The sequence below is a fragment of the Haliotis rubra genome, unplaced genomic scaffold (assembly GCF_003918875.1).
Source record: "Haliotis rubra isolate DU_JTF1 unplaced genomic scaffold, ASM391887v1 Scf186, whole genome shotgun sequence".
In the NCBI taxonomy this organism is placed as follows: Eukaryota; Metazoa; Mollusca; class Gastropoda; order Lepetellida; family Haliotidae; genus Haliotis; species Haliotis rubra.
The window spans coordinates 1,195,529-1,221,421 of record NW_025765847.1 but is presented as its reverse complement, the minus strand read 5'-3'; the positions used below and the strand labels follow the sequence as shown (position 1 = coordinate 1,221,421).

Here is a 25,893-nt window from a genome sequence, read left to right as displayed (position 1 = left end):
TGTCCGAATCAGCATTAGCATGCAATGTAGGCCATGATTTCGATTCTGTGGTAAACAATGAGTTTCCTTCATTTTCTCCAACTGATATTCTAAATCCAACATGGCACCACTAAATTTTAAATTTGGCCCTTTTTATATTTTGTTTCTCTTGCAACAGAAACAAATATTTTATAAGTAATAACATTATCCATACCTAACATGTTGGTATACACTATCTTTGTCCATCGCATGAAGATAGCAGTGTACACAAATATCTGAAACATCAGTCACACATGGACCATGAACTGACAGAAGGATCCTGCTTCTCCATCGTTTTATATTTCACTACTAGAGTTAATGTACTCCTTCCCCATACTACTGGCAAAATATAGCATCGAACATTCTCATATAAATTACGTCTTTATTTCTTTTACACTTTTCCATAAGAGTAGCATCTTGTTTGATGAAAAGTTCAACAAAAACATTAAGATGCCTGAGCCACTTTCACACTGGTCTTTGGAATGACACATTCGTCATACACCATATTTACCACAGTAAGAACACGTTGCCTTCAGCAACATCCATGTATTCTTAGTCAGATAAATATGGTGCTGTAATGGCATACAGTAACAGTTTGTGATAAAATGCCTTCAGTTCACTGAATCATGAATGTATGTACAGCTCCGTCAATGTTGCTATGAGTCGTGAGGGTCTAGGCACGGGTGTATTTTCCCCAGATGTGGAGCATAAACACGGAGGCAATGAAGAGCAGACTCATGACTAGGACTGGAACGGGACCACTGCAACAACAAAACAATAATAAATCAGAGCTGGCTTGATAGAGCAGACTCATTTCCATGCACTGGGCTTTAAGAGAATAACACTTTCTGCTTTAATAACAAACTTAACTGTGGCCGACTATTACTTTGTTGTGTCTATCGGACAACTTTTAAAAATTTTAACAATACATTGTATATCCATAATACTTATCCTATCTCACACGATTGTGATTTCAAGGTTAAATTTATTTTCTGTATGTTTTCAGTTATGTTATTACATAGAGTTCCACACTTCCAATGGCATCACATGCAGGAATTTACCATTAATCATGATATGTACACAGAGTCCATCCACTTGACTAACTTATGACCCTAATCATGTTTTCTCAAAACTGGCTGAAAAATCTTGGAACAGCAGTAGAAGCATGTTTAGGGATATTCACTGTGATCTTAGTTTGTGTATATTTAACATTGTCCAAACATACTATAAATCGTAACAATGAATAATACTGTTAAGGAAAAAGAAATATATTTCAAGTGTGACATTGACACTTTACGTCAAAATATTTCAAACCTCTTATACCCAAGTGACTGAGGACATGGTTCAGATATCTTCCAGTTAATACTTACACCTTGATTCCAGGAGAGTCCTCTGTGTAGAATCTCCACATACCCGCACTGCTGCCGGCTGCCTTACGTGGGGCACTCGATGTTGTGGTGCTTTTCCTGGATCAGAAAGATAGTTCAGTAAACAATGGGGAGCTGACACATATGCATCTGTAACCGTAACACTTTCATACTTATAAACAAGACTTTAAACCCTAAACATACCAGAGCCATGTTTAATCTGTGTCAATCACAGCTTATAACTGTCATCAGCATGATTTTTTGTGGCGTTTAGTGTCAATGTAATGAAAGACAACTATCATACCGACTACTGGTCCAAGTTACAGACTCCGGTTATATTCTCAATTATGAACATGTTAAATTAATGATGATTTCATCAAATGTAAAAAGACATTCACAAAATAAATGTTATTGTCAATCTCAGGATGAAGAAGAAAACAAGGTTACCTCTGTCTGACAGCAGATCCCCCTCCAGACCTTGGGGACACTGATTTGGATGGGGCACGGCCGCCGACGTTGGTTGAACTTGCTGATGGCTAAAACAAATTAATCCAGATAAACAAAAACGACAAAAAATAGCACAAATAAACAAATAGATTTATTTAAATTATTATTAAATTTTTACAAGGATCTTTCTTTATGTCATGTAAAGTTTTAAAAGTTTATGGAAAATTGATAAGTGACAACACACTTAAGGAAAGAAAAATCTCAAAAACTTGTAATCTTAGATATACAGCTGTCAAACAGAAAACACAAAACCGATTAATTTCCTATAATGCTGTTCATCATGTTCATAGTAAAACTCGTACATGACACCGTATTATTGTTATTGTAAACTTCACATATTGTAGAATCGAGGAAATCAATGTGTCAAATTTCCGAGAATGTAAGTGAAATTAAATTGTTCTTTCGATACATATTAAGACTTTAAAATGAATTCGACAAGTTTCTCCAAGTAAATAAATTCAAACACTGATGAAACATATTTCCACTCCTGTTTTCTAGATATTTAAGTCGCGTATTTTCCGTATGACTACATAAATAAATACCGGAAATTATACACAATATATTAATAATAATATCCATGCTCGAAATATAACAATCCAGATTAATCTTGCATTATTTTCGGCGAGATATAACAGCTGTACTTACAAGTGCCATGTTGTTTGAGTGAAAGGCTGTGATGACGTTGACCAAAACTGGTGGCGTCCTCTATATATAAGGGAGGTAAGGGACAGGTGCCCGTTTAAATACCCAAGTAGCTAGCCGCTAGAAATTTATTACGCCCTCGAGCACATCCTGGTCGGTTTCTTGTGATGCCTTCCTGTGTCAATGTTCCAGCTCATATTTTAAATCGGAATTATGAGTAAAGTTCTAAGACAACGGTATAAAAATATTTCTGTACTAAAAATTGTGATGATCATAGAAATACGTTGAAAGAAACAAATCGTAAACTACTTACACGATATATCATTTAAACTGTTTGAGTCATTTGAAAATTCTACCGATATACCTATAATTTTCCTTCCCACTTCAAAACTGTGAAAGATGAATCAAACATTGATTTAGTTCCATCTTCTGCTGATTGATCTTGTGTTATACTTTGTCCATTCTTACCACTTCTATCATTCAAACAAAACACATGATTTATTTCTGATAAATAAAACATACTGTTTAAGAGCCTCCATTACGTCATAATGATAGACAGGTGCCATGGGTTTCTGATCCCCCGCAGGGTGGGCGTTCTTTCACCCTTTAATTATGCGAGGACATCATCAACTAAACAATAAACAGTATTGGGAAGGAGGGTCCCCTACAGCCTGTGACGCATCTCCTCCCTGAGGGCAGCTTTCACTTGCAGCAAGGTCTTTGACGTGATTAACTTCACATTTAATGAATACACATGGGGATGAAAGTTGAAGTGACAGTTATTAGGATTAAACAAGGCCTCACAAGCCAGCACTGATGTGTGTAGACAGCAAGAAATGCCGCAATGAAAAATGCTCCTTGCTCTTTTCGCTGATGGACAAAAATTAATCTTAGCAACATTTGCTTATGACATTCGAAAGGATGTGTCCCAAACCACTACGTTGATTTTCCAGTGTATGAAACATGTCTCCATCCATTGTAGATGATAATAACATGGAGATATAATACACGGGATAATCTCGGTATGTCTCCATCCATTGTAGATGATAATAACATGGAGATATAATACACGGGATAATCTCGGTATGTCTCCATCCATTGTAGATGATAATAACATGGAGATATAATACACGGGATAATCTCGGTATGTCTCCATCCATTGTAGATGATGATAACATGGAGATATAATACACGGGACAATCGCGGATGAAGTAATTACCAATGCCACAGTTAACTATCTTTGAGTGGCATTTTGGATTTCTCCATCCATTGTAGATGAAACATAATCTCGAGGATACAATATAGAGCAAATTTTATGGATAACAACTTCTTTATTTCGTGTGTAACATGGAGATATAATACACGACGTTTCGATACAGATTCTTGTACCGTGTATATTTTAGGACCACTTCTGCTTGACAACGCTACAAAAATCTGTATTGAAACGTCGCACACCGTGTATATTTTAAATAAAGAAGTTGTTGTCCATTAATATATCTTCTATAGTGTCACAGTTATCCACCAGATCTCTAAATCTTACCAGGGATAATCTACAGCTTCTATTCTCCCTGATCTTACACATCTCGGATGGGCTGTGAGTGAAAGATCTAACTCATCATACAGGTCATGGTGTATGAAGGGAATGAATGAAAAATTATATACAGTGCATCAATTGAAAAATCTTATCTCAAATCTGCCCTTTCAGAACTCATTGTCAAAAATCCAAATCAGTCCATCAACTGGCAACACACTGAAATCCATCAGTAACTTCTTGAATCAATCAATTAATAAGAAGATAAGTACCCGAGATCAACAGGGATCAAGGGGTTTACCTCCCTAACGCCTGGTGTATCACCAAGAAATCATAGACTCTCAAACCACTCTGCTGTGAAAACATACTCTTGTTCTTATTGTAAAAACATACCCTATCATTGTATTCTTCTCTTTCATCTCACTGCATTGTTTGTACATACTTAATTATATCTCCTTCTTCCCTTGCGCTTGTATAGAAGTTGCTATCCATAAAATTTGTCTTGGATAACGAAGCGGCAGTAAAATATAACACTATGTACATATCCTGACACTGAAAGGTAGACTCGCGCCAACGACGTCATGGCCTCATATATGGGCGTGGAAAAATGCTCTGTGTTGTGAAATGAGAACTGACTGGTGCCACCGTGTCAGCTATATTGCAGTCACACTCAGGTAGTCAACTATATATTGCAGTCACATTCCGGTAGTCAGCTTTACTGCAGTCACAATATCACGCCATCAGGATGCGACATCAGCTGAACACAGAATCTGCCCTCCAGACTGTCATCATATTTCGTCGTCTCACAGTACACTAACAGCTAGTCTCTGTAATGAACATATTTTACAGAAAATAAAAAAATGAATTAAAATTATCAATACAATAGAAAGGAGCCCAGAGATTTCTTCATTTTCAGAGACCCCGAAGCTGTGGAAATCTAGACTTGCGTGGGCTTTCTTGATTATATTTGCTTCAGGGTCTGTATATAACAGACATTTTCAGTATTCAGTATTTCACATCCTTCAGTCATCACATCGTAGACGAAAATGCAGACTTTACTCCGGCTGGGATTAAACACGTCTGACGCCACAGGAAGAATATAAAACTACTTAAGGAAGTTCCTTTTTAAAGTTTTTGTAAACCCCATACTTTATCGAGTGTACTATATCACCATCCAGTATTTTAATCCTGGCTGTAATACCTGCCTGAATGTTTTCAGTTATTGAGATTGTGGTATCTATGGTATCGAATGGCCCAGGATCATTTTCATAAATATGTAGATTTAATGCACCGTATAACAGAGCATGCTAGGTACTGCTTGTATTACAGCTGTTTCAGTTAGTGGCGTCACGTGACACTGAGAACCAGTATAACCTCGAAAGATAAAGGCCACGATAGTAAAGCTGTTGTGAAACAAAATGAGTCCTATGAAATCGTTAACAACGCCGTGTAACAAATTTATTTATTAATTCGACAGTTCCAATTTTTGCTTTTCTAACGGTTTTGGATTCTGTCGAGATAAAGACAGATGGATTGTTTCAACATAAAGACCCGTCTATCACGATGTCGGATACAACAAAGAGCTGGCGATCATGAATGTGTTTGTGTGTTTGCGATGAGTTTTATTGTTTAAACGAAAACACAGTTAAGGTTATAACGCAAAACTCAGTGTGATTCTTCGTTATGTCGGAGGCTGTCTGCACAAGGCAGTAAAGTGTCACGTGGGTTATAGCATGTTCGAAAATCATATAATTTTATTAATGTGTTTACCAATGGAATAAATTCGCAAAATCACAACGGCAGGTGTCGCATGATCTGCTATCAAATATTGAAAGCTCTCATGTCTTATTACTTTTTAATAAGCAAAGGTATTTGGTCAGACAAAGCACTAAAACTTTGCAAATGGTTACCTTATACGCGACAATGGTGGTAAATACGGTAAACGATTATCTTATCATATCTGAGGCCTGTGACCAAAATACCGGCCTAGATAACACTCTACCCGGAGCAACCACGCCAATCTGGATAGTAATAGTCAGAGCACAAGACTTCCGCCATTGTGATTGTGACTCGTTGTGTGTTTCGTTTGTTGATGATTGTACATGGACAGATCGACAACTAGGGTGACATTCGGCCGGGGTTGACTGACACGACACACTGATGGAGAAATCAGTTTATTTGATATTTCTTTTAGCAAGTAAGTTGACGTCATATCAACCATTTTGTGTTAGTCCATCATATTCCTGTTTTGCACCATCACAACTGTCGTTATCCGAGCAGCGTTTTACAGTGGTACTGGATACAGGGCCAACTTCCAGTACAGGTTGACTTATGCCGTTCATACACCAGTTTGTTTGTCTGTTTGTTGACTGTCTGTTGTATGTTTACAGTTTCTTATTGTCTTCCTTAAGCAGACAAGACAACAATTACATGGAACAATTTCTCAGTTTAACACATTGACTTCATTACATGGAACAATTTCTCAGTTTAACACATTGACTTCATTACATGGAACAATTTCGCAGTTTAACACATTGACTTCATTACATGGAACAATTTCTCAGTTTAACACATTGACTTCATTACATGGAACAATTTCTCAGTTTTACACATTGACTTCATCACATCGAACAATCTCTCAGTTTTACACATTGACTTCATCACACGGTACAATCGCTCAGTTTTACACATTTACTTCGTTGCATGGAACAATCTCGCAGTTTTACACATTTACTTCGTCGCATGGAACAAATTCTGTTTTACACATTGACTTCATCACATGGTACAATCTCTCAGTTTAACACATTGACTTCATTACATGGAACAATCTCTCAGTTTTACACATTGACTTCGTTGCATGGAACAATCTCGCAGTTTTACACATTTACTTCGTGGCATGGAACAATTTCTCAGTTTTACACATTGACTTCATCACATGGTACAATCGCTGTTTTACACATTGACTTCATCACATGGAACAATCTCTCAGTTTAACACGTTAACTTCTTTGCATGGTACAATCTCTCAGGTTTACACATTTACTTCTTTTCATGGAACAATCTCTCAGTTTTACACATTGACTTCATTACATGGAACAATTTCTCAGTTTAACACATTGACTTCATTACATGGAACAATTTCTCAGTTTTACACATTGACTTCATCACATGGAACAATCGCTCAGTTTTACACATTGACTTCATCACATGGTACAATCGCTCAGTTTTACACACTGACTTCATTACATGGAACAATTTCTCAGTTTAACACATTGACTTCATCACATGGTACAATCTCTCAGTTTTACACATTGACTTCATCACATCGAACAATCTCTCAGTTTTACACATTGACTTCATCACATGGTACAATCGCTCAGTTTTACACATTTACTTCGTTGCATGGAACAATCTCGCAGTTTTACACATTTACTTCGTCGCATGGAACAAATTCTGTTTTACACATTGACTTCATGACATGGTACAATCTCTCAGTTTAACACATTGACTTCATTACATGGTACAATCTCTCAGTTTTACACATTTACTTCGTTGCATGGAACAATCTCGCAGTTTTACACATTTACTTCGTGGCATGGAACAATTTCTCAGTTTTACACATTGACTTCATCACATGGTACAATCGCTGTTTTACACATTGACTTCATCACATGGAACAATCTCTCAGTTTAACACATTAACTTCTTTGCATGGTACAATCTCTCAGGTTTACACATTTACTTCTTTGCATGGAACAATCTCTCAGTTTTACACATTGACTTCATGACATGGTACAATCTCTCAGTTTTACACATGGCCTTCATTACATGGTACAATCGTTCAGTTTTACACATTGACTTCATTACATGTTTCTACACATTGCCTTCAGTTTTACATTAACTTCATTACATGGTACAATCTCTCAGTTTACACATTGACTTCATTACATGGTGCAGTCTATCAGTTTTACACATTGACTTCATTACATGGTACAATCTCTAAGGTTTACACATTGACTTCATTACATGGTACAATCTCTCAGTTTTACACATTGACTTCATTACATGGAACAATCTCTCAGTTTTACACATTGACTTCATTACATGGAACAATCTCTCAGTTTTACACATTGACTTCATTACATGGAACAATCTCTCAGTTTTACACATTGACTTCATTACATGGAACAATCTCTCAGTTTTACACATTGACTTCATTACATGGTACAATCTCTCAGTTTTACACTGGCCTTCATTACATGGAACAATCTCTCAGTTTTACACATTGACTTCATTACATGGAACAATCTCTCAGTTTTACACATTGACTTCATTACATGGTGCAATCTCTCAGTTTTACACATTGACTTCATTACATGGAACAATCTCTCAGTTTTACACATTGACTTCATTACATGGAACAATCTCTCAGTTTTACACATTGACTTCATTACATGGAACAATCTCTCAGTTTTACACATTGACTTCATTACATGGAACAATCTCTCAGTTTTACACATTGACTTCATTACATGGAACAATCTCTCAGTTTTACACATGGCCTTCATTACATGGAACAATCTCTCAGTTTTACACATTGACTTCATTACATGGAACAATCTCTCAGTTTTACGCATGGCCTTCATTACATGGAACAATCTCTCAGTTTTACACATTGACTTCATCACATGGAACAATCTCTCAGTTTTACACATGGCCTTCATTACATGGAACAATCTCTCAGTTTTACACATGGCCTTCATTACATGGAACAATCTCTCAGTTTACACATTGACTTCATTACATGGAACAATCTCTCAGTTTTACACATGGCCTTCATTACATGGAACAATCTCTCAGTTTTACACATGGCCTTCATTACATGGAACAATCTCTCAGTTTTACACATTGACTTCATTACATGGAACAATCTCTCAGTTTTACACATGGCCTTCATTACATGGAACAATCTCTCAGTTTTACACATTGACTTCATCACATGGAACAATCTCTCAGTTTTACACATTGACTTCATTACATGGTACAATCTCTCAGTTTTACACATGGCCTTCATTACATGGAACAATCTCTCAGTTTTACACATTGGCTTCATTACATGGAACAATCTCAGTTTTACACATGGCCTTCATTACATGGAACAATCTCTCTCAGTTTTACACATGGACTTCATCACATGGAACAATCTCTCAGTTTTACACATTGACTTCATTACATGGAACAATCTCTCAGTTTTACACATGGCCTTCATTACATGGAACAATCCTCTCAGTTTTACACATGGCCTTCATTACATGGAACAATCTATCAGTTTTACACATGGCCTTCATTACATGGAACAATCTCTCAGTTTTACACATTGACTTCATCACATGGAACAATCTCTCAGTTTTACACATTGACTTCATCACATGGAACAATCTCTCAGTTTTACACATGCCTTCATTACATGGAACAATCTCTCAGTTTTACACATGGCCTTCATTACATGGAACAATCTCTCAGTTTTACACATGGCCTTCATTACATGGAACAATCTCTCAGTTTTACACATTGACTTCATCACATGGAACAATCTCTCAGTTTTACACATTCACTTCATTACATGGAACATTCTCTCAGTTTTACACATTGACTTCATCACATGGAACAATCTCTCAGTTTTACACATGGCCTTCATTACATGGAACAATCTCTCAGTTTTACACATGGCCTTCATTACATGGAACAATCTCTCAGTTTTACACACATGGCCTTCATTACATCAATCTCAGTTTTACACATGGCCTTCATTACATGGAACAATCTTCAGTTTTACATGCCTTCATTACATGGAACAATCTCTCAGTTTTACACATGGCCTTCATTACATGGAACAATCTCTCAGTTTTACACATGGCCTTCATTACATGGAACAATCTCTCAGTTTTACACATGCCTTCATTACATGGAACAATCTCTCAGTTTTACACATGGCCTTCATTACATGGAACATGGAACAATCTCTCAGTTTTACACATTACATGGAACAATCTTCAGTTTTACATTCATTACATGGAACAATCTCTCAGTTTTACACATTGGCCTTCATTACATGGAACAATCTCTCAGTTTTACACATTGACTTCATTACATGGAACAATCTCTCAGTTTTGGCACATGGCCTTCATTACATGGAACAATCTCTCATGGAACAATCTCTCAGTTTTACACATGGCCTTCATTACATGGAACAATCTCTCAGTTTTACATGGCCTTCATTACATGGAACAATCTCTCAGTTTTACACATGGCCTTCATTACATGGAACAATCTCTCAGTTTTACACATGGCCTTCATTACATGGAACAATCTCTCAGTTTTACACATGGCCTTCATTACATGGAACAATCTCTCAGTTTTACACATGGCCTTCATTACATGGAACAATCTCTCAGTTTTACACATGGCCTTCATTACATGGAACAATCTCTCAGTTTTACACATGGCCTTCATTACATGGAACAATCTCTCAGTTTTACACATGGCCTTCATTACATGGAACAATCTCTCAGTTTTACACATGGCCTTCATTACATGGAACAATCTCAGTTTTACACATTTCACCTGGCCTTCATTACATGGAACAATCTCTCAGTTTTACACATGGCCTTCATTACATGGAACAATCTCTCAGTTTTACACATGGCCTTCATTACATGGAACAATCTCTCAGTTTTACACATGGCCTTCATTACATGGAACAATCTCAGTTTTACACATGCCTTCATTACATGGAACAATCTCTCAGTTTTACACATGGCCTTCATTACATGGAACAATCTCTCAGTTTTACGCATGGCCTTCATTACATGGAACAATCTCTCAGTTTTACACATGGCCTTCATTACATGGAACAATCTCTCAGTTTTACACATGGCCTTCATTACATGGAACAATCTCTCAGTTTTACACATGGCCTTCATTACATGGAACAATCTCTCAGTTTTACACATGGCCTTCATTACATGGAACAATCTCTCAGTTTTACACATGGCCTTCATTACATGGAACAATCTCTCAGTTTTACACATTGACTTCATTACATGGAACAATCTCTCAGTTTTACGCATGGCCTTCATTACATGGAACAATCTCTCAGTTTTACACATGGCCTTCATTACATGGAACAATCTCTCAGTTTTACACATGGCCTTCATTACATGGAACAATCTCTCAGTTTTACACATGGCCTTCATTACATGGAACAATCTCTCAGTTTTACACATGGCCTTCATTACATGGAACAATCTCTCAGTTTTACGCATGGCCTTCATTACATGGAACAATCTCTCAGTTTTACACACGGCCTTCATTACATGGTACAATCTATCAGTGGCGCGGCATTGAGCAGTGTTTCAGTTATAGCACGGCCTCTCAGCTTGATGTAAGAGGAACGCCCGAAGTGGTCACTTCTTAGACTAGTATCACTTATTACTTCAGATATTATGGGTTTGGATGCAATGTCAAAAGTTTCTCACAACTCCTTATGTAGCCTGTCTGCTAGATATATACCTGTCAGGCCAACCCAGTGAACGCGTCAGACCTACCCTCATCTCCTGTCCCTAACTCAAATATATGTTATAACTAGCGACCTACGCTGTGTCAAACAGAGAGTTAGCCACCTACTAGTGACCCAATATATGTTTGTCAAATATACATAAAAATATAGGAAATCTTTATGGAATATATACATATGAGATCACTCACGAGTTCTGTATTTGATACGTGAGTTGGTTTGCTGTATACAGTGGTCCTGAGCTTGTTGGTATCGTCTGTGTGTACCAGACGGGTAGGTGGTTACTGGATTCTTCTTCCATATCGCCCTTCCATATCCTGTCCTCCAGTAGTCTGAGCTGGTAAACATGTTTGTTGTCCTCCAGTTTTCTGTCTGGTAAACATGTTTGCTGTCCACCAGTGGCTGTGCTGGTAAACGTGTTTGTTGTCCTCTGTGCTGGTAAACGTGTTTTCTGTCCTCTGTGCTGGTAAACGTGTTTGTTGTCCTCTGTGCTGATAAACGTGTTTTTTTCCTCTGTGCTGCTAAACGTGTTTGTTGCACTACAGTCGTCCTGTGCTGGTAAACGTGTTTGTTGTCCTCCAGTCCTCTGTGCTGGTAAACGTGTTTGTTGTCCTCTGTGCTGGTAAACGTGTTTGTTGTCCTCTGTGCTGGTAAACGTGTTTGTTGTCCTCTGTGTTGGTAAACGTGTTTGTGGTCCTCCAATCCTCTGTGCTGGTAAACATGTTTCCTGACCTCTGTGTTTGTTGTCCTCCAGTCACCTGTGCTGGTAAACGTCTTTGTTGTCCTCCAGTCCTCTGTGCTGGTAAACATGTTTGTTGTCTTCTGTGCTGGTAAACGTGTTTTTGTCCTCTGTGCTGGTAAACGTGTTTGTGGTCCTCTGTGCTGGTAACGTGTTTGTTGTCTTCTGTGCTGGTAAACGTGTTTGTGGTCCTCCAGTCCTCTGTGCTGGTAAACGTGTTTGTTGTCCTCTGTGCTGGTAAACGTGTTTGTTGCCCTACAGTCGTCCTTTGCTGGTAAACGTGTTTGTTGTCCTCCAGTCCTCTGTGCTGGTAAACGTGTTTGTTGTCCTCCAGTGGTAAACGTGTTTGTTGTCCTGTGTGCTGGTAAACGTGTTTGTTGTCCTCCAGTCCTCTGTGCTGGTAAACGTGTTTGTTGTTCTCCAGCGGTCTGTGCTGGTAAACGTGTTTGTTGTCCTCTGTGCTGGTAAACGTGTTTGTTGTCTTCTGTGCTGGTAAACGTGTTTGTTGTCCTCCAGTGGTCTGTGCTGGTAAACGTGTTTGTTGTCTTCTGTGCTGGTAAACGTGTTTGTTGTCCTCTGTGCTGGTAAACGTGTTTGTTGTCCTCTGTGCTGGTAAACGTGTTTGTTGTGTCCTCTGTGCTGGTAAACGTCCTCTGTGCTGGTAAACGTGTTTGTTGTCCTGTCCTCTGTGCTGGTAAACGTGTTTGCTGTCCTCCTGTCCTCTGTGCTGGTAAACGTGTTTGTTGTCCTCTGTGCTGGTAAACGTGTTTGTTGTCCTCTGTCCTCTGTGCTGGTAAACGTGTTTGTTGTCTTCTGTGCTGGTAAACGTGTTTGTTGTCCTCCAGTGGTCTGTGCTGGTAAACGTGTTTGCTGTCTTCTGTGCTGGTAAACGTGTTTGTTGTCCTCTGTGCTGGTAAACGTGTTTGTTGTCCTCTGTGCTGGTAAACGTGTTTGTTGTCCTGTCCTCTGTGCTGGTAAACGTGTTTGTTGTCGTCTGTGCTGGTAAACGTGTTTGTTGTCCTCTGTCCTCTGTGCTGGTAAACGTGTTTGCTGTCCTCTGTGCTGGTAAACGTGTTTGCTGTCGTCTGTGCTGGTAAACGTGTTTGTTGTCCTGTCCTCTGTGCTGGTAAACGTGTTTGTTGTTCTCCAGCGGTCTGTAGCACTGATGACGTGGAGAACCTGCTACAGTGTAAACACATTGAGCTGTCAGACAGCCTGACTAACTGCAGGAAGAGCAACCTTCAGGTGGACATCCTCAAGACGTCGTCGGCAGCGTCCAGGTCAACAGGCTTCGTCGATTACGAGGAATTATTTGTTTCCGCCACACAAGCCACGTGCAGGTGATTTGATATTCTACATCACGTATTAGCTACAGACTAGCATACAGACTATGAAATATACTGAGTCAAAAAAGAAACTTCACAAAATGTAATTTGAAAAATAATGAATAATTTGTCTCTGATGATACATCTATGTATCCGAAATGGGATCCCTATCTTTCGACTCTAGAAAAACGTTAGCAAAACCCACTCAAACCCATCCATTCGTCGTGCAAATGACGTTAGTGCCAAATCAGGTTTTGCACGTGCAGTCGATCACGTGATCTTCGCATCGAAGTTTTCTTCATATGCACGTGTTTGATTTGGCCTCAAGAATTGAAAAAACACTTTTAAACCACAGTTCTAACGGTACTTGAAATGCCACGATTGTCAAATGTGCAACGTGAACGTGCCGTTGGCATGTTGCAAGCGGGAAGATCAGTTATTGACGTTGCAAGAGCAATGGGATGCAGCCGTCGTACTGTGTATGACTTGCAAGGTCGTCTACAACAAACTGGCACCACTTCTGATCGCCCAAGGTCGGGTCGTCCACGTGTGACGTCACGAGCAGAAGACCGTCAAATCGTCCTACGTCACCTACGTGACAGATTTCTGCCGGCTACACGAACCAGGGCTGAGATGTTTAGAGGTCGACTGTCCTCACAGACCATTCGAAATCGGTTGCGGGCTGCCAATCACCATTCTCGACGTCCATATCGTGGGCCAATATTGACGCCGTTTCATCAACGTCAACGTCTGCTGTGGGCCCAACGTCACCTCCGATGGACCCAGAGACTGGAATCGAGTCGTCTTTAGCGATGAATCCAGGTTTACCCTCAGATTCGCGGACGGCAGGCATAGAGTCTGGAGACGACGTCGTGAACGGTATGCCCAATGTTGTGTACAGGAAGTCGACCGATTCGGGGGCGGAAGTTGCATGGTGTGGGGTGCTTTCTGTGGGAACAACCGTTCCCGACTTCTGGTCATCCGTGGAAACCTCACAGCTGCTGCTTACCGCGACCAGGTGCTCACCCCTGAACTCGTTCCTTTCATGGCGGCTCATGGCCCAGGTCTACAGTTCCAGCATGATAATGCTCGGCCGCATACCGCGATGTTGACACGAAATTTCCTTCAAAACGCTGGAATCAACGTCATGGACTGGCCATCGAGGTCCCCTAACCTTAATCCAATAGAGCACGTTTGGGATGCACTTGGGAGAAGGCTTTGTGGTCTTAGGAACCAACCTCAGAATTTGCAGGAACTTGGCGCTGCCTTGCAAGAGCAATGGCGCAGAATCCCCAACCACATGTTCACAAGCATCAGGCAGTCGATGAGGAGACGGTGTTTGGCAGTGGTGAATGCGCGGGGCGGCCATACACAATATTGAACTGAGAAATTTCGCATTTATATTCTTGTGACTTGACATTCTGTATACCCATGTTTTGGAACGGCGGTGTAGCCTAATGGAACTTATTATGGCACTGTCAGTGTATCGAGTACATCACACAGATCTCAGCAATGAAATAATAACAATTTAACCATCTTACCATCTCTTGTTCTTTTATAGTGCCCTGAAGAAAGAATGTGAAGTTTCTTTTTTGACTCAGTATATATCATTTCACAACACATGACTCTCTTCCTGTTGTACCGCCTCCGTGGTGTAGTGGTTAGAGCGTCCGCCCGGAGAGCGGAAGGTCGCGGGTTCGATCCCCGACCGCGTCATACTAAAAGACGTTAAAATATGGTACTTGTTGGTCCCTGCCTGGCGCTCGGCATTAATGGGTAAAACAAGGACTGGTCGGCTCGGAGTATAATGTGTCTGAGTGGAGTATTCATGCTTCACTGTGGCATGGTATCTCAGTGTGCTAGCACTACACAACCAGCTTAAGTCTGGGCTAGTACAAAAAGCCGCACATACACATACACACGCATGCACGTCGTCATATGAACGAAATATTCTCAAGCACGACGTTAAACCCAATTTCACTTCACCTCACCTCTTCCTGTTGATTCTATATGTGTATTTTAATAATAGGAACAGCATATATTACTTGAAGATATTCCACGAGTATAATTCAGGTCCAGGACCAAGGTAGGTTAGAGGACGGGAGAGTTACATCTTTCAGTAGCCATTTGAACTTCACAAGACAGCGCATTGTTCTTGGATTCTGTCGTAAGAATATCGATCCAATTAATGTGATCCTCATCCTTTTCAAAACTATTATCATGCAACAAAAGCTAACTCAATATTTAACCAAATGTGCAGCTATGTTAACCATAATCGACGCTTACAAATTCTGATCGACATGTCACACCCTATTCAAAGACTGATTAAATTTGTATCGTCATTGTTACATGTTCTGTATAACCAAACTTGACTTGATCTCTATCCTGCTTGTTGGGGCCCATCAACTGTAAAACTGGTTGAAAGAATAAATAATTGTGAAAAGAAATAAATGTTTCAGTAACCCGCCCGGAATGATATGGAGCAGTGGTGCATGTTGTAGTAGGTTGCCAGGGTACTAACGGGTACGCATACATGTTTCAGTAGGTTGCCAGGGTACTAACGGGTATGCATACATGTTTCAGTAGGTTGTCAGAGTACTAACGGGTACGCATACATGTTTCAGTAGGTTGCCAGGGTACTAACGGGTACGTATACATGTTTCAGTAGGTTGCCAGGGTACTAACGGGTACGCATACATGTTTCAGTAGGTTGCCAGGGTACTAACGGGTACGCATACATGTTTCAGTAGGTTGCCAGGGTACTAACGGGTACGTATACATGTTTCAGTAGGTTGCCAGAGTACTAACGGGTACGTATACATGTTTCAGTAGGTTGTCAGAGTACTAACGGGTATGCATACATGTTTCAGTAGGTTGCCAGGGTACTAACGGGTACGCATACATGTTTCAGTAGGTTGCCAGGGTACTAACGGGTATGCATACATATTTCAGTAGGTTGTCAGAGTACTAACGGGTACGCATACATGTTTCAGTAGGTTGTCAGAGTACTAACGGGTACGTATACATGTTTCAGTAGGTTGCCAGAGTACTAACGGGTACGTATACATGTTTCAGTAGGTTGTCAGAGTACTAACGGGTACGGGTACATGTTTCAGTAGGTTGTCAGAGTACTAACGGGTATGCATACATGTTTCAGTAGGTTGTCAGAGTACTAACGGGTACGTATACATGTTTCAGTAGGTTGCCAGAGTACTAACGGGTACGTATACATGTTTCAGTAGGTTGTCAGAGTACTAACGGGTACGTATACATGTTTCAGTAGGTTGCCAGAGTACTAACGGGTACGCATACATGTTTCAGTAGGTTGTCAGAGTACTAACGGGTACGTATACATGTTTCAGTAGGTTGCCAGAGTACTAACGGGTACGTATACATGTTTCAGTAGGTTGTCAGAGTACTAACGGGTATGCATACATGTTTCAGTAGGTTGTCAGAGTACTAACGGGTACGTATACATGTTTCAGTAGGTTGCCAGAGTACTAACGGGTACGTATACATGTTTCAGTAGGTTGTCAGAGTACTAACGGGTACGTATACATGTTTCAGTAGGTTGTCAGAGTACTAACGGGTATGCATACATGTTTCAGTAGGTTGCCAGAGTACTAACGGGTACGTATACATGTTTCAGTAGGTTGCCAGAGTACTAACGGGTACGTATACATGTTTCAGTAGGCTGCCAGAGTACTAACGGGTACGTATACATGTTTCAGTAGGTTGTCAGAGTACTAACGGGTACGGGTACATGTTTCAGTAGGTTGTCAGAGTACTAACGGGTATGCATACATGTTTCAGTAGGTTGTCAGAGTACTAACGGGTACGTATACATGTTTCAGTAGGTTGTCAGAGTACTAACGGGTATGCATACATGTTTCAGTAGGTTGCCAGGGTACTAACGGGTACGTATACATGTTTCAGTAGGTTGCCAGAGTACTAACGGGTACGTATACATGTTTCAGTAGGTTGCCAGAGTACTAACGGGTACGTATACATGTTTCAGTAGGTTGCCAGAGTACTAACGGGTACGTATACATGTTTCAGTAGGTTGCCAGAGTACTAACGGGTACGTATACATGTTTCAGTAGGTTGTCAGAGTACTAACGGGTACGGGTACATGTTTCAGTAGGTTGCCAGAGTACTAACGGGTACGTATACATGTTTCAGTAGGTTGTCAGAGTACTAACGGGTACGTATACATGTTTCAGTAGGTTGCCAGAGTACTAACGGGTACGTATACATGTTTCAGTAGGTTGTCAGAGTACTAACGGGTACGCATACATGTTTCAGTAGGTTGCCAGAGTACTAACGGGTACGTATACATGTTTCAGTAGGTTGCCAGAGTACTAACGGGTACGGGTACATGTTTCAGTAGGTTGTCAGAGTACTAACGGGTATGCATACATGTTTCAGTAGGTTGTCAGAGTACTAACGGGTATGCATACATGTTTCAGTAGGTTGTCAGAGTACTAACGGGTACGGGTACATGTTTCAGTAGGTTGTCAGAGTACTAACGGGTATGCATACATGTTTCAGTAGGTTGTCAGAGTACTAACGGGTATGCAAACATGTTTCAGTAGGTTGCCAGGGTACTAACGGGTACGTATACATGTTTCAGTAGGTTGCCAGAGTACTAACGGGTACGGGTACATGTTTCAGTCAACTGGACCAGTACACGACCCAGCTGACGTGTAAACACAATGTGATAGACGAGTGTCTGGCTGACGAGTACAAGAGCCTGCTGCCTGACCAGTACAACCTGGCGGAAGCCGTCCGGTACTTGTGCACGAACCTGTTTGGTGAGTCACTTGGCTGACGTAGATGGGAGTAGATCCAGGTCAAAAGCCACCTTGAAACATATTTCTGTAAACTGATGTCTGACATGTTCCTGCATATCCACAACGGTAATCCTACATCAACACCTGGATCCACCCACCCCTTCGTGCCTTCGCAATGGTTACAATGGGTCTTCAGCAACCAATGTTTGTCGTAAAAGGCGACCGCAATAACAAACACACAAAACAAAGCAAATTACCACCCTTTGTTTTCATTACTATTTTACCGACCAGTAAAATGTCGACAAACGTGAACAGGAAATCATCGGAGTATGTGAGGTAAGGCATGTTAAGGGGATAGGGGGGTTAGGGATGTTAAGGGGGTAAGGGGGATTAAGGGGTAAGGGATGTTGAAGGGGTAAAGGATGTTAAGGGGGTATGGGATGTTAAGGGGTAAGGGATGTTAACGGGTAAGGGATGTTAAGGGGATAGTGAGGTAAGGGATGTTAAGGGGATAGTGAGGTAAGGGATGTTAAGGGGATAGTGAGGTAAGGGATGTTAAGGGGATAGTGAGGTAAGGGATGTTAAGGGGGTAAGGGATGTTGAATGGGTAAGGGAGGTTAAGGGATAAGGGATGTTAAGGGGATAGTGAGGTAAAAGGGATGTTAAGGGGTAAAGGGATGTTAAGGGGGTATGGGATGTTAAGGGGGTAAAGGGATGTTAAGGGGGGGTAAGGGATGTTAAAGGGGTTAGTGAGGTAAAAGGGATGTTAAAGGGGATAGTGAGGTAAGGGATGTTAAGGGGATAATGAGGTAAGGGATGTTAAAGGGGGATAGTGAGGTAAGGGATGTTAAAGGGATAATGAGGTAAAAAAGGGGATAGTGAAAGGGATGTTAAGGGGGATGGTGAGGGGACGTTAGGGATGTTAAGGGGATAGTGAGGTAAAAAGGGATGTTAAGGGGATAGTGAGGTAAGGGATGTTAAAGGGGTGATAGTGAGGGGATAAAGGGGATGTTAAGGGGGATAGTGAGGTAAAAGGATGAGGTAAAAGGGGAGGTTAAAGGGGATAGTGAGGTAAGGGGGAGGTTAAGGGGTAAAAGGGATGTTAAAGGGGGATAGTGAGGTAATGGATGTTAAGGATGTTAAGGGGTTAGCAAGGTAATGGAGGGTAAGGGGGTAATGGAGGGGTAGGGGGTAAGAGGTAAGAGTATAAGGGGGAGGTTAAGGGGGTAAGTGAGGTAATGGATGTTAAGGGTATAAGGGAGGTTAAAGGGTCAGGTTAGCGAGGTAAAAGGGATGTTAAGGGTATAAGGGGGTTAAGGGGTTAGTGAGGTAATGGATGTTAAGGGTATAAGGGAGGTTATGGGGGTTAGCGAGGTAATGGATGTTAAGGGTATAAGGGAGGTTAAGGGGGTTAGCGAGGTAAGTGATGTTAAGGGGGTTAAGGGAGGTTAAATCAAGGTTAGCGAGGTAAGGGATGTTAAAGGGATATTAAAGGGAGGTTATGGGGGTTAGCGAGGTAATGGATGTTAAGGGTATAAGGGAGGTTAAGGGGGTTAGTGAGGTAATGGATGTTAAGGGTATAAGGGAGGTTAAGGGGTTAGTGAGGTAATGGATGTTAAGGGTATAAGGGAGGTTAAGGGGGTTAGTGAGGTAATGGATGTTAAGGGGTATAAGGTTAAGGGGAGGTTAGGTTAAGGGGTTAGTGAGGGTAATGGATGTTAAGGGTATAAGGGGAGGTTAAGGGGTTTAGTGAGGTAATGGATGTTAAGGGTATAAGGGAGGTTAAGGGGGTTAGTGAGGTAATGGATGTTATGGGTGTTAAGGGAGGTTATATGGGGATGTTTAAGGGTATAAGGGAGGTTAAGGGGTTAGTGAGGTAATGGATGTTTAAAGGGTATAAGGGATGTTAAGGGTATAAAGGGAGGTTAAGAGGGGTTAGTGAGGTAATGGATGTTAAGGATGGTATAAGGAGGGTTAAGGGGGGTTAAGAGTATAAGGGATGTTAAGGGGGTATAAGGGGAGGTTAAGGGGTTAGTGAGGTAATGGATGTTAAGGGTATAAGGGAGGGTAAAGGGGGTTAAAGGGAGGTTAATGGGGTTATGGGGGTTAAGGATGTTAAGGGTATAAGGGGGAGGTTAAGGGGGTTAGCGAGGTAATGGATGTTAAGGGTATAAGGGAGGTTAAGGAAGGTTAAGGGGTTAGTGAGGTAATGGATGTTAAGGGTATAAGGGGTAAGGGTTAAGGGGGTTAGCGAGGTTAATGGATGTTAAGGGTATAAGGGAGGTTAACCGTTAGCAAGGTAAGGGGTGTTAGGGCAGGGTAAAGGGATGTTAAGGGTATAAAGGGAGGTTAAGGGGTTATGAGGTAGAGGTAATGATATTAAGGGTATAAAGGGATGTTAAGGGGTATAAGGGAGGTTAAGGGGGTTAGCAAGGTAATGGATGTTAAGGGGGTTAGCAGACCTGTGACGGCGGTGTGACTAACGTAACTGTGATGTTGCTGTGATGTGGTGCAGACTAGGCAGATCTGTGACGGTGGTGTGACTAACGTAACTGTGATGTTTCAGATCTGAACGACCAGTGTCTGAGAGACTACATGCTTAACATGGGGGAGTGTCTGCTGAGTAGGGGCTTCGACAACCCCGCCCAGCTCGCGGATAACTCGGTGAAGGAGAACACGTGCAAGTCAGTATACAGTCACACTTCAGACAGCCACACTTCAGACAGCCACACTTCAGACAGTCACACTTCAGACAGCCACACTTTCAGACAGTCCACACTTCAGACACAGCCACACACTTCAGACACCACTTCAGACAGCCACACTTCAGACAGTCACACTTCAGACAGCCACACTTCAGACAGCCACACTTCAGACAAACACAGTAAGAGCTAACGTGGCCACAGTGACGCCATATATTCAACTAAAATAGTTCAAGTGAAGTCCTGAAATATAATAAAAATTTCCCTCCAACGCCAAACAGTAACGGAAATAGTCCCAGCAAACTCCTAAAATAAACTGACCCAGTGACCCAACAAAATTTGAAAAGTATCTAGCTCCTACAGTGTTCCTGGTAAATAACAGTTTGCAGTCCATTCAGACCCTTCACTTCAGTATCTAGTGTAATCACCACGAGCGGCAATAACTGCAGCACAGCGTCTATGCATGGAGTGCACCAGTCGATTGATGAAGGCCATTGGCACCTGGAGCCATATTCTGAGAAAGGCCTGGCGCAATAAATCGGCTATGTTCAGCCTTGGTATGACATTATTCTGTCTCCTCTGAATTTCACCCCAATGATGTTCAATTGGTTTTAAATCAGGACTAAGGGCTGGCCACTGCATAATGTTGACACCGTTCTGCTGTAGGAAGTCCCGTGTAGCTCTGGCAGTATGTGCCCGGGCGTTATCATGCTGGAAAATGTTGGTCCGGTGACGTGCGAAATGTGGTATGACATGGGGTCTGTGAGCTTGGTCGATGTAGCGCACCGCTGTGATGACGCCTCCTCTCCCTGGACCAAGGTTCTGGAACACCACAGGACCCACTCTCTGGTTCAGGCCTATTCCACCCCATACCATGATGCTTCTGCCATCTGCAATTGATACGCAGTACCGACTCTCATCTGTGAACAGAACAGTTCTCCATTCCCTGTATCGCCAGTTTTGGTGTTGTAGGGCAAACTGTAGGCGTTCACGCCGATGACGAGACGTGAGGATAGCTCCACGGTAAGGTCTACGGCAATAGAGGTTCCCGCTGTTAAGACGTCGGCGTACTGTATCAGTACTGATTGGTCTTCTGTGTGTTCCCACTGTCTGGCGTGCTGTTTCGGATGCCTGCATGAAGGGATTCTGTACATGCTGTCGCACAACATGGCGGTCTTGTCGTCTTGTGGTCACCCTTGGTCTGCCAGTACGGGGGCGATCATTTGTGGTGTTGGTGGCCTGGAAACGTTGCTGCAGCCTGTAGATGGTCCGAACGTTGACCTGGAAGTGATTGGCAACGGCGTGTGTAGTGTGGCCAGCTTCAAGTCTTAATAGCGCCTGGTTCCTCTGAGCTGTCGTGAGTCGCGGCATCCTGCTGTCTTTGTAATGTGAATGTTTCAACCAGGTTTGGGGTGCATTTTATAGGGCTGGTCCTTGTGAACAGCACGTGCAGCATGAGTTGCATGTAAAACATGGAGAACATCGTACCATCTCCGAGATCAGGTTGCGTTTTTGAGACCATTTCCTGGGTTCTCTGAGTTTGGGAAGGAATGTCTTTGTTCAGGTAAAGTTGTCAAAAATATACAGTCAAAATATTAAATAGGTTTACAGTTATCCGTTTCTGCGAAGGAAAAATCCAAACTGATGTTTCTTTTCTGATTAGTATATTTGACCGAGATTATACAGATTTTCAACGTTACTTTTGTTGTGCATTTTAACATACGATGAAACTGAGGACATATCTTGCTGTGAAAAGCTGCAAAATTGCTCACGCAGCTTTAAAGAATATTCACCCTCCCATATTACCCACTGACTCTGGTCACCCCAAGTGATTGATTTACGGAGATGTCCGGAGAGTCCGGGGATATCCGGAGCTGTACGAGTGGCGGGAGAATGAAAGAATCTTCATAGCAAATAAAAAACCCGAAAAACCCCAACGTGGATGTATTTCTTGATTTACTGAAAAAGAGGCTTCACAACGCGTTTTGTTTGTAACGAATTATCTGCATCAAAGTGATCAGATGACCAGTGAAGCTCTAACTTGTTTACAGATTGTATTCCTACGCCTCGACGTGTGTGGCAACAACCTTCCGACCGTGTGGCGTCATTCCGCTCAAGATCTACAGAAAGGCTATGACCTACCTCGCGCCACGTGCCTGCAGTGGGGCGGTCAAGGTCACCGCGGTAGTGCTGACTCTTGCAATAACAACGTGTAAGGCGTTGTTCGAAATGTTGTTATAAAGCCTTGATGATACACAACATGTGGCCTTTTCAAAGCAGAGTTGTGTAATTGGTAGACTATGCGAGAAGATGATGTTCAGTGAATACTTCTAATGAATGGAAGAATGGCCACTTGATGGCTTGTGCTCGGGGCGATTCCCGGACCTGCAGGCGGCATGTGTGTTACACCACAGCACATTACAGAGAAAAGAACCCTACTCCAGTTGCAGTCAGTCGGCTTCAGTTTCATTAGGCAATGTGACAATAAGTTGGTAATAAACTTGTGGTGTGACCCTAGCCAGTATAAGAACATTAGAACGCATCAGCCTTTGAAGCAGTCAGTTCCTCCACATCTTTGTCTGTGCATAAACTACAGTTTTAAGTGACATCAGCTTCTATCATCACCTCATCAGCTTCTAGCACCATCAGCTGCTAACATCATGTCATCATCTAATAACATCATGTCATCAGCTGCTAACATCATGTCATCATCTAATAACATCATGTCATCAGCTGCTAACATCATGTCATCATCTAATAACATCATGTCATCAGCTACTAACATCATGTCATCAGCTAATAACATCATGTCATCAGCTGCTAACATCATGTCATCATCTAATAACATCATGTCATCAGCTGCTAACATCATGTCATCAGCTACTGTCATTACAATATTATCTAAAACACCCCACACTCGACTATGCTAAAATCACCATCGCGCCGTAACACCCTGTGACACCATGACCTTTCCTGTGACCCATGACCCTCTCCTGTGACCCATGACCCTCTCTTGACCCCATGACCTTTCCTGTGACCCATGACCCTCTCCTGTGACCCCATGACCCTCTCCCGTGACCCCGTGACCCTCTCCTGTGACACCTTCCTTCAACCCACATGCAAGCCCTTCCTATGACAGCCACTCCACAACCCTCCTCCCATAATCCCGTAACAGTCCTTGTGACCCCCGTCATCATGTATGTATGTTGTGAAATTACACTCTCGGATCACTATTTTTCTACCACTGTACTTTGTAAATAAAAAACTTTAAAGTAATTATCGTGTACATTATTTGTCTCCATGGCGTCATGACATTGTAGCACTAGCGTTACATCATAAGCGCCCTGAAAGTCGTCGACAGTATGAACTGTGAACTGCCTCGTTTTGCTGAACTTACACAACTATAAGAAGTAGTTTAACGCTATAGAATACTAAAATATTCATTGCAAAATTTCAACTAATGAAAAACAGTGAGTTAAGTGTTTTTTGTAAATGACGTTTACACAGAAATGGAGGACGGTCACGTGACCGTCATACTCACATTTAACGACATATTAAGGGCATACTGTTTTCAGGAAAGCGTATTCTAAGAGTGACGCAATTGGAGACATTTTTCTTCTCCATTCCGGAGGAAAGCCAGTGTGTAAATACAGAATACAATAAACGTGTAATCGTCGATTTTTAGATCAGTTGGAAAATGTCAACAGGTTTGGACAGGATCTTCTCTTATAACATCCTCGGTGCCACCAGTGTCAGACCAATCAGGTTAGGCACAGGTGCATCGTAACGTTATACTACTGTCTACACAGGTGCATCGTAAGGTTATATTACTGTCTACACAGGTGCATCGTAACGTTATATTACTGTCTACACAGGTGCATCGTAACGTTATATTACTGTCTACACAGGTGCATCGTAACGTTATATTACTGCCTACACAGGTGCATCGTAACGTTATATTACTGCCTACACAGGTGCATCGTAGCGTTATATTACTGTCTACACAGGTACATCGTAGTGTTATATTACTGTCTACACAGGTACATCGTAACGTTATATTACTGTCTACACAGGTGCATCGTAGCGTTATATTACTGCCTACACAGGTGCATCTACATATTACAGGTACATCGTTATACCTTATATTACTGCCTACACAGGTGCATCGTAACGTTATATAACTGCCTACACAGGTGCATCGTAAGGTTATATTACTGCCTACACATCGGTGCACACAGGTCATCGTAGCGTTATATTACTGTATTACTACACAGGTGCATCGTAACGTTATACTGCCTACTGCAGGTACATATAACAGGTAGCATCGTAACAGGTACATCGTAACGTTATATTACTGCCTACACAGGTGCATCGTAACGTTATATTACTGCCTACACAGGTGCATCGTAGCGTTATATTACTGCCTACACAGGTGCATCGTAGCGTTATATTACTGCCTACACAGGTGCATCGTAACGTTATATTACTGCCTACACAGGTACATCGTAACGTTATATTACTGCCTACACAGGTGCATCGTAACGTTATATTACTGCCTACACAGGTGCATCGTAGCGTTATATTACTGCCTACACAGGTGCATCGTAACGTTATATTACTGCCTACACAGGTGCATCGTAGCGTTATATTACTGTCTACACAGGTGCATCGTAACGTTATATTACTGCCTACACA

At 41.6% G+C, this 25,893-nt stretch overlaps 2 protein-coding genes across 2 annotated transcripts; one reads left to right on the top strand and one right to left on the bottom strand.

Annotated features, from left to right (window-relative positions):
• Positions 1-386: 386 nt before the first annotated feature.
• Positions 387-2,610, bottom strand: LOC124273956 (protein transport protein Sec61 subunit beta-like). The gene is made up of 4 exons (XM_046709301.1): positions 2,538-2,610; positions 1,833-1,921; positions 1,389-1,484; positions 387-779 (listed from the first exon to the last, which is right to left on the bottom strand). The coding sequence occupies exons 1-4, from the start codon at positions 2,544-2,546 to the stop codon at positions 692-694; spliced, it is 282 nt and encodes a 93-aa protein (XP_046565257.1). The 5' UTR covers positions 2,547-2,610; the 3' UTR covers positions 387-691.
• Positions 2,611-6,074: 3,464 nt separating this feature from the next.
• Positions 6,075-24,474, top strand: LOC124273955. The gene is made up of 5 exons (XM_046709300.1): positions 6,075-6,262; positions 13,529-13,718; positions 18,378-18,517; positions 21,063-21,180; positions 23,250-24,474. Exons 1-5 carry the CDS (start codon positions 6,226-6,228, stop codon positions 23,437-23,439), a joined length of 675 nt encoding a protein of 224 aa, XP_046565256.1. The 5' UTR covers positions 6,075-6,225; the 3' UTR covers positions 23,440-24,474.
• Positions 24,475-25,893: the final 1,419 nt, after the last annotated feature.